At 34.0% G+C, this 10,524-nt stretch overlaps 1 protein-coding gene across 1 annotated transcript; it reads right to left on the bottom strand.

The window, feature by feature from the left end:
- Positions 1 to 649: 649 nt before the first annotated feature.
- Positions 650 to 10,524, bottom strand: Bacc (Bacchus). The gene is made up of 4 exons (XM_067767261.1): positions 10,108 to 10,524; positions 9,523 to 10,016; positions 1,583 to 1,745; positions 650 to 1,312 (listed from the first exon to the last, which is right to left on the bottom strand). Exons 2-4 carry the CDS (start codon positions 9,739 to 9,741, stop codon positions 1,263 to 1,265), a joined length of 432 nt encoding a protein of 143 aa, XP_067623362.1. The 5' UTR covers positions 9,742 to 10,016; positions 10,108 to 10,524; the 3' UTR covers positions 650 to 1,262.

The following is a 10,524-nucleotide window of genomic DNA, read 5'->3' as shown; positions in this document are numbered from 1 at the left end:
AAATCAAGAGGAGCACGACGCAAATTGGAAGAGAAGCTCGGCCTTAGATCTCTTCGGAGGTTATAGCGCCTTACATTTATTTTTATTTTTTATTTAAAACTTTTAAATTACCTTCTTGTAAAAGTGGGCGGTGCCACGCCCATTGTCCACAATTTTACTAATTTTCTATTCTGCGTCATAACGTCAACCCGTCTACCAAGTTTCATCTCTTTAACCACCTTTGGCAATGAATTATCGCATTTTTTCGGTTTTTCGATATCGAAAAAGTGGGCGTGGTTATAGTCCGATATCGTTCATTTTAAATAGCGATCTGAGATGAGTGCCTACGAATCTACATACCAAATTTCATCGAGATACCTCAAAATTTACTCAAGTTATCGTGTTAACGGACAGACGGACGGACGGACATGGCTCAATCAAATTTTTTTTTGATACTGATGATTTTGATATATGGAAGTCTATATCTATCTCGATTCCTTTATACCTGTACAACCAACCGTTATCCAATCAAAGTTAATATACTCTGTGAGCTCTGCTCAACTGAGTATAATAAACTTGATTATTGTTAATGCAATATTTTTTTAATTCGTAGAAAGCGCAAATTTTCTCTTATAACCAATCAAAAACTAGCAAATAATTTCTTCAAAAATTTCAATTTTTTCACATAATTTTCTTTTATTTAAATACTTTTCATGTTTCTATATTTTGCTTTGTTTATGTTTTCTTTTACTCAATTGTAACGTTTCTAATTGCTATTGTTGTAATTTGTGTTCATAATTTTTATCTTATTTTTGTATAACTCTTTGCATATTTTTAAATGTAATTTTTCTTTGTTTAACTCATTCTTTCCTTATTACACTCAAGTTGTTTATATATATTTATAAATATATATAGAGATATATATACTAAATGATAATACATATATACTTAAGACTTAAGAGTAAAGGAAAAATTATGCAGTTTTGTGGGGTTTTTGCCTTTTGTTGATCATCATCATCTTCGTCAACTTCATCATTCTTCTTATTTTTTTGTTTTATAAAAAAAATTACACATAATACAATTAAAATAAAATAAGAAATAAAAAAGTATTTCTTAACATAATAATTATATACTCCTACTTCTTTCATCATTTTTGTTTATTTTGTGTTATTACATATATATATATTTTTTTTGCTTGTTTTACTGTTTTTTAAGTTTTCTTGCATTTTTATATTTTTTATATTTTAATATTTAATTTAAATGGTTTGACTACTATCTTATTATTACGCCTGATCGTCGGATCCAGAGCCGTCGTCGTTATCGTCATCATCATCTGCAATAAATAGCAAGGGAGAAATCATTTTTAAATTACGTTTAAAGTTAAAAATATGTAAATAAAACAGCCATTGCAAAAATGCAATATCTCAGAAAACTTTTGAATAAAGTCCTACTTCAGAATATGTTTCGAAAAAGTCTAAACACATTCTAAAATAGGGCGTTTTGCAAAAGTTTTCTGAGATAGGAACTGTTCGAAACGGCAGCCGAGATAGGCTAATAATCCAGTCGTAATAAATATTTGCTTCTGTTTTTCACAGATACCTACCGTCACACTCCAGATCCTCCTCCTCACCATCGTAGGGAATATCGTATTCATCACTTTCAATCTCACTATCACCCTCGACGATCTCATCTAAAGCTTCCTCCTCATCTGAATCCACTTCAGCTGCCTTATCTTTCTTGGCCTTCTTTGATTCAGCGGATTTAGACTGAAAATAAATTAAAAATTTAGAAATTATTAGAAAATAGTGATAAAAAATAGGTCATATAGCAGATCTTGAATTGTTAACAATCTATTTCTATATGGTCAATCAATCTCGAAATCATTACCAATCGGAAAATTAAATTAAAATATTAGATACACGTAACCCTTCTTCTTCTTCTTAATTGGCATTTAACCGCTTAAAAGACCGTCCAACAAGGCGTTTCTTTACTGGGTTAAGTGGCGTCAATTGCCTACACCAAGGGAATTTAAACCGTTTTCCACCTGGTCCTCCAAGCGGAGTGGGGGTCGCCCTCTTCCTCTGTTCCATAGGCGGGTTCCGATAAAAATACTTTCTTAACCGGACCGCCATCTTTCATTCGCATAACATGGCCTGACTGTGCTGATGTCTCCGTAAAGCTCCTACAGCTCCTCATTAAATCTTCTTCGGTACTCGCCGTCGTCTACGCGTAGAGGTCCGTAAATCTTTCGAAAAACTTTTCTCTCGAACACTCCGAGCTCCGCTTCATCTGATGTTGTCACGGTCCATGCTTCTGGACCATTTATGGGCCATATAACAGACGGGTACGATCAGAGAGATAAAAAGGAAGTCTCCCGTTGAACAGGCTGTACATATAACAAAAGGTGCATGCGCTCATAAAAAAAAGCATGCGTTCAATTTTCATACACATTTAGTGATCTCGTAAAATATCACGAGTTACGAGCTAACTAACTGTATTAACAACATACTATAGCCGAAGGCATTATAAAAGCAAACGAATCAAAGGAAACTGTTCCCATTAAGGCAGCTGCATATGAAAAGTGGTCGGTAATGCAGTGGAAAGAAAGACGCGCGGTTAAAATAACACCAACCCTTTAAAAATTAATAATTGAAATTTAAAACAAGCGCTGATGTTATACATATACAATAGGCATTTCCACATACATATCTATATAAATGCATATGAACACACTTAGCATATACTTTTCCAGGCCAGCGACGCTATCGTTTGCGCAAACAGCTGCCGAAGTAAACTGTACTTAATGCACTACAAACCGATATCGCAGCAGTAGCGTCGGTGGCGACCATCTGCTGGCATAAGCGGCATATCAATAAGAAGCGGTACAGGCAGCCGGGCTGCTGCTTACGTCACACAACTACTAAAGTATGTGGTAGAAACAAATAGATTTCATCGTAATCATGCCGACAAGCGATGTATTATGCCATTTTGAAAGTCTGCCGCGCTTTATGCAGAGACCTCCAAAGATGCAGAGCGAATGCTCATTATTATTATTATATTATTTTTGTGAGGGCTGTGCAATATAGACATGTATTTTTAATATAGCTAAATTGACTAGTTATGTAGTGTGAGTACGCGCTCTCTTCAATCATGGCGGCGAAATATTTGAAGCAAACAAACAAAATGATTGAATCCGCTTCATTCAGGACGGATGTACACAGCGCGGGACGATTCAGACGTCTTCATAACGTTTGCTTTACATACATATGTACATACTTCACCACAAAAAAATGCTAGCCCTGTTCAGGTCATAAGATAACACTTTGAAGAATGGTGGCCGCTAAAATAAACTAAAAATGTATTGACATACTTACATACAAATGTGGAAGAAGTGGCAAAGAAAAATAACGAACATCTCAAGAAAATAAATAAATCTAGAGTACATTGAACACAAATTATCACATGGTAAACGGGCGCAACCAAAACGGGGTTGCGTTTTTTTTACTATAGCAAGGGAGGATATGAGAAAAACATAGCTGTGGCTCGTGTGCCGATGTTAAGATAATCGATGTAATTGTGTTCTTTTAATTTTCCAACGTATGTACATACATATATGAGTGTACGAAAATTATATAGCATAATGAAACGCAAAATTTCTGGCACAATTACAGTCTAAAATAAAGGAAAACGCTTGGCATGAAATGGACTCGGAAAGTATTGTAGTTGCTCGTTTATTTGAGAAAATGTGTGCAATGAGAATAAAACAATGCGATCATGACTGTACAAGTGTTGTCTACAAAAAAAGAGAATAGGACGAAAAATCCATTTGCACCCAGAATAGGTACACATGTAATATTTACGCACTTTTCAAATGGATTAAAAAAAAAAAACACTTTTAAAAAATATATAGAGAGCAAGGGGATGTGTGGGTCAAGAGCGGGAAAATCGAGCACGCGTGTAATTTTTTATAGAAGCCAAACTAGATTTTTTCATTGATTTTAGAATTAGATACATATTGTTTTGAACTCCGCTATTTTCCCAACTGATAGAAATTAGAGAGAACAGTAAATATGTATGCAGTTATGAAAAAAGATGACCTTGAAAGAGCGTAAACCAGTTTCATTAATCAGTGGTTTGAGTTGGAACAGAAATCTAAAAAGTTTTTGGTTATAAAGTTGCTATAAAGGGTTGGCGTTGAAAGTTACCACTGAAAATGTACACCACATGTGATTTCCAAATAAATCAAGGACTTGCATAGTTACATATGTACATACATTCACATGCCAAGTGTCAAACGAAGTTAGGCCTAGTTTAAATATAACGAGAATATCTTAATTTTCGTACTTAACTTTTAATCGGTATTAAATAACTAGATTACCCATATAAATTTTTTTCCTTTGACGAGAATATCTTAATTTTCGTACTTAACTTTTAATCGGTATTAAATAACTAGATTACCCATATAAATTTTTTTCCTTTGACAGTCGGTAATTAAGAAAAATCTGAGGGATGTCGATTCCTTTCCTAGACCTAGAACCACCTCCAGGGTGTCGTCTCTAAATGGAAGTAGGAAATAAAAAAGAAACGTGAAAATGTTACAGCTAATAATATATCTTCTAGGCATGTGAACGCCTAGATTATCTGTTTTGGAGTTATTGTAGATTAGAGCGTAATCTTAGTTATAAACTGAATTTTGGAGCGGGGTCTAGAATATTTAAGTGTGAGTTTATGTATGTACTATTTTCTTTAAAACAAATTATATTTGAGTTAAGCTGGCTCTAGGTCTGGTGTAATAAAAACACAAGAAGTTCTTGTATATCGGCTTAACTCAAAGATAAATTATTGACTTATTTTGTTTTGTTGATTTTCCGACAGGGTGGATAAATTATGTATATTGGAACGATTTTCCGTCATCCCATGTCAAATTTGGTTTCGAGACAAACCGGTTTCGGCGTTGTGCCATCATCAGTGTCGATTTTCGTTCTCTTAAAGGTCACTAAATTAACTTAAAACAAATTATGTGAAAAAAAAGTGTATATTTAAGAACTTTAGGACAATCTAACCTGAAGACCCCTGGGTAATGTGCCGCATTAACGGACAAAGGTAAACAAGTTATTGCTCGTAATACATTAATATATTCTTTTCATTCCCAAATTAGCACAATACCTCCCATACAATACAAAAAGCCATGAAATAGTCTGAGATATCGCATTATGAAATCTGGTTTCTGGGGCTGAATGTTGGTTAAAGTTTGTCGGCCTGTGTTATCTTGACATTAATAATAATCATGTAACTCATGCCAAGAAACACGGTACCGATTTTAAATACTAAAGTCTCCAATAAATAATTTCTATTTTACATGTATGTACTACTTCTCCATTTATATTTTAGTGTATTGTTAACAAATAAAGGAAACTTATTTTCAACAGATATACATATCAATCTCAGCCAACTCAATTTAAAACATTTCGCTTAAAAATCTAACATGTACAAAGGAATATTGGAAGTTAAAGCTTAACAGCCAACAATCAAAACGTTTACCGATGTGTGAAGAAAATAAGCAACTAACGTCAATGGGAGACGCTCTCTAAAGGTATCTCACAAAATGAAATAAAAGAATTTAAAAAGAAAAAACCGGCGTGCTCTACATATAGTCAGTCATACAAAGCAACGAATACAAACACAACAAAAAATAGCGGAGAATGCGTAAACGGGATAGCTACAATGAACAGAACAAGAAACATATGTATGTAAGCATTTTATAATAACAAGGTTGTTTTTATTTTTAATGGCATATCATCTATGTATCCTATAATGCGCTTTCGCTTGTATTTTTAGCATTTTTGATGTTTCTATACTTCTCTACCCGCATGTTCGGAACGTGTCAGAGAATATATATGTAAGTTATTTATGATTTTATTATACATTGAATAAGTAAACAAGTGTATTATGGTACATAATGAGTAAGTAGAGAGAGAGCGAGCGAGGTTAAATAAAATGGTAAGTATATGAGCAATTATTACTTGGAAGAGCATAAAACAACAAAACACAAACAATTACAAAAAAAAATGTTTACAGACTGTGAAATCAGACTTTCAATCAAATGGATAAAATGAAATAGAAAAGGTAAGATCTGTACGAAAGTAATCAGTTAACTTATAACAAAAGAGGTAAGAAAACGTGTATGAATAAATATTACCTTAACAAATAAATATGCTAAATAAAATTTGTAATATATTACGAACCCCTCTGCGCGCAGATATAAGCCGGCCGGCAAATATACACATAAGCATACATGCGCTCGAAAAGGGGCTGGCGGGAAACACGTTAAGACACAGAAAATATACATAAAACCCAAATGTTATACACACATTTTCACGAAGACGAATGAAATAAAAACTGAAAGAATAGTAAAAACTAATTAATACCTAATACGAAATCAACTTGCTGTAATGATGGCAGTTTTGACCATATTTTTCCTAACTACAAATTGAAATAGAAAAAAAATTTAGAAACCTGCCGAATAAAAACGGTTATAACTAAATATTATATTCACAAAGCCATTATCCATTATTTTACAAAGCCATATTTCAAAGTATTCTCCGTTTTCGATAACAACAGTTTTATGAACTGTTGCAAACATTTTGAATTGAATTGTTGAAACTCATTATTTTTTTTTAAGCACATTAAGTCCATTATTAATTTTTAAGTGTTGCTAATTTATCTCTTTTGGCTTAACACACAATCTCAACTAACTTAAGGTTTATGCCAACTCAACTTATTTTTGAAACTGGGATTGAATCAGGCATATAAGTTAAGATCTCGAAATATGTTGAGCTCATATTGCTTTTGAGATGCAAAATACATACGCTTGATCATATTCTAAAGGTAGAGTAGATGTGAAACTGACATATGAATTCGTTACTGGCACCACTTAGTACTTGCCCGTTTTTCACGGGATTTATATTTTATCTCTCAAGTCTTCAGGTTTGTGGATTTTAGCCCTTAACCTACCGGCTAGAGCACGAATCCTTCGGGTCAGACGTCTTTCTACATTCTTTCAGGTAAGCGCGTAATATAATTGAAATATATCTAAGGTGTGTTTCTCTTCATGTTCCACAAACTAAATATGTAGAAATACCGTACCTAAACCAAACATTGAACCCAGAAAGGCCATATATGTACATATTTTGGCGTAGTCTATTATTTTATATGTTTATGGGCAACTAGTTCTGAACTTCACTTTGACAGATAAGTGTTACGTATGTAAAAAAATATCAACTTTTCGTTACGGCTAGCAAGATCGTACTTAAACTTATTTAGCAAAGCGAAGCAATGGGTAAAGCAATCTATGTAAAATCGTTGTAATATCAACTAAACTAGTACGTATATTGATTTGCGATTTCTGCATACAAAGTGCTCATACTGCAAGCTTTTACCAACAAAGGTATTTTGGGCCACAACTCAACTCCTACACATAATATGTGCATGTATGCATATATAAGTGGATTAATTACAGTTGTAAAGCATCTAGGCTAATGCAAACGCTCACACCTATCAATTTCCAAACGAAAATCTAGAAGACAAAATATTTTCAAACAAGCTATAAAATAAATGCCGAGTAAAATGGGTGCACTACGTACATTTGTTTTTATAGAAAAAAATATTGATTTCTTCGTTAAATGTCTAATGTTCCAGAGTGAATTGCAGCCCATTATCTCTCTGCTACTGATAGCTTACTTTAACCCCTGAGACGTTTCTATTTTTGTATTGTGCTACACATTTAGTACTTTGTACGTAAACATGAATAAATAAAGCGCTTATGTATTAATAGGATTTTGATTTTAATAGTGACATGTGTGTGTAAAATGATATTTATTGCACATATATTTATGACAATTATTCTAGTATACCATATAACTCTAATGGTCGTTATGAAGTACATACATATGTGCATCCTTAAACACCTAAAAACTGCTACAAACAAAATACAAATAAATAATTTGAGGGCTTAGGGAGATAGTAGTGTATTTATATCGGTGAGAGAGAGATAGTGAGTGGGAGTCACGAAAGCATAGTTTATTACTGATGTAATGCGCGGACCTAGATTTATAAAAATGCATAGGTACAATATTACCAGGATAAAACGCACGCACTTTTGTGCCTTTCGCTTTTAGGTATCGAAATTCCATATGCCTAACCATCATCTCATTTATATTTTTCTAGAAGTTTCAGTCCGAATGTTTCTATGAATTTATAGTCTACGTACGATTATTGCTATGTTCTCACCTGTAATGTGAAAATATATTAGGAGAGTTCAGGATTTTGTGCAAATGGTCTAGCATCATTGTATTTGCAAACTGGTGTAGTATTTTTTACACAAAATGCTAAAAAATTATATGACTATGCATTTGCTACGTCGTGGCAAATACGCAGCATCAAAAACCATAGTTTATTTTTTCAATTTTGAATAGCAAATTAACAACTGTCAAAACAAAATAATATACATATGCAAAGAAGAAATTGAAAACGAAAAACAGTTGTTCACGATCCGTAGCTTTCATTTGTTATAGCAACGTTTCCAACACCAAATACACAAAAATCTGTACTTCCTTATTGAAACATTGGCTAAAAAATGACTGAGCATATAGTAAAATTGTTGATAACTCACTGCTCGAGATAGACAGATTTAGACCCACCATAGCGGAACTATACAAGGCGACAGCTGATTTGTACTTTTTTAATATGATTTGATATATTAACTTCCGGCGAAGTACTGCCACCTTTAATGGTTCCGCCATGAGTCCCTTTGCAGAGGGCAGCTTATCTTTTTAACTCAGAGAGAGAGCATCTCATGAGAACTTAAAATTATACAATTTTGACAAAAACTGATTAAAAAATGAGTTCTGCCTTAGAAGTTGAACTTTTCACAAGTTTGAGGAATCTTGAGATAATATCAGTTATTAAATAACCGTCGAATGTAATTATTTATAAAACGTAACCAGCCCCCTACACGAAACCCGATTAAACGCAGACTGTACTTATTTCAAGGTAAAATTTATGTTATTTGTAGAACTGTTGCCAAATCTGCGTAAAAAATTGCTACTAAATGATAAGAATTGCTTTATGCAGCAGTTGCTTCACAATCAGCACGAAATTTTTAGGTATTTATTAATCAGGCGCGAAGACATTTTGTGGCGCTGCTGTCAGACTTGTCAAAAACTCGCCATCTTCTCTGGCTTCTCTCGACCTCTCTTTTTCGCAACACAATCTACTTTTAACATTTTGGTTTATCTGTGCATGTTTTTAATGGTACTTGACGCACAAACATACATATTTAGCCCAGTTTTTAGTGCATTGTCGCTTTAAATAATATGGGTGCTTTATCTATTCATTAATAAATGTAAAAATGTGCTTCTCTATCAATATTTTATACCTTCTCAAAATTGCGGGTTTTATTTTAAGTTTCTCTGGTCTGTGTATTCTGAATACGAACAATTATTCCTAATTTTCATCGAGTCTGTATTTGTTTTCTATACTCACTTCGGCAGGCCGTTTTGTGCCTTTTACGTGTTCCTTGATGGGGGCGGCTGCTTCGGATGCGTCCTCTTCTTCACCCTTTGTACCATTATCGGCGGCCGTTACTTTTTCAGCGGCGGCAGCTTTTTTGAGATCCTTCTTAACTGTTGCCGCATCAACGACATCGGCGGCAACTTTATCAACGGCGACATCACCATTATTTTTTTCTGTGACTGCTGACATTTTATTTGACCTGTTATGCGTTTTTATTTAATTTAAATATTTTTAATTATATAACTGCGTACGCGGAATTTGTTTAATTGTAATTTCACAAATTCAAATTTTTTTGTTTTTACACAGGACGCGCACAACTAGCAATTATGATCCACTCAGTACGAAGCACACAAACACACTGTTCGAGACTGTCGAATGCGATGTGTATTTAACCTCTGAATGTTGTTTCCGTTCTGTGCTGGTTCGTTCTGTTCGGTACGCAGATACTTTACACGTAAATGTATCTACAGTGGGACAAAACAACAACAGCTATTAGCTAACTTTTGTAGTCAGTTGAAGGTGTACAGACGTTTAGTTGTACTATATGTATAATACCTAAATAACAGCAGCAACTTCGTTGCGACAACGAGAACGAAGACAATACGGTAAATTATGCTTGTCTTTATCTCGCTAATGCAAAAGTGGGCATGCAAACAGGCGGCTTGTAGTGCTGCTGCTTACTACTATGTAGTTGTCTATAACTAGGTAGATGAGAGATGGTTAATTATTTTCTCTTTTGCTTTACGAATGTGCACGCTGTTGCGATTGATGACTATACAATCAATCGGGCAGGCTGACTGGCTGGCAGTTTTCAACAGAAAAAGCGATTAGGTAGTAGCTGCGGATTTGCTGCTTGTATATTACAAATTTTATTTGCTATATACAATTCTTTGATAGCGTTTTTGGGTATTTTCAACCACCGAGATGTGTACTCGTTGAGTGTCCGTTTGCGACTGAAAGCGTCTGTTCCAC

Source organism: Eurosta solidaginis, chromosome 2 (assembly GCF_040869045.1).
Source record: "Eurosta solidaginis isolate ZX-2024a chromosome 2, ASM4086904v1, whole genome shotgun sequence".
NCBI lineage: Eukaryota > Metazoa > Arthropoda > Insecta > Diptera > Tephritidae > Eurosta > Eurosta solidaginis.
The sequence above is the reverse complement of the archived record's forward strand: the minus strand, read 5'-3'. Positions and strand labels throughout refer to the sequence as shown.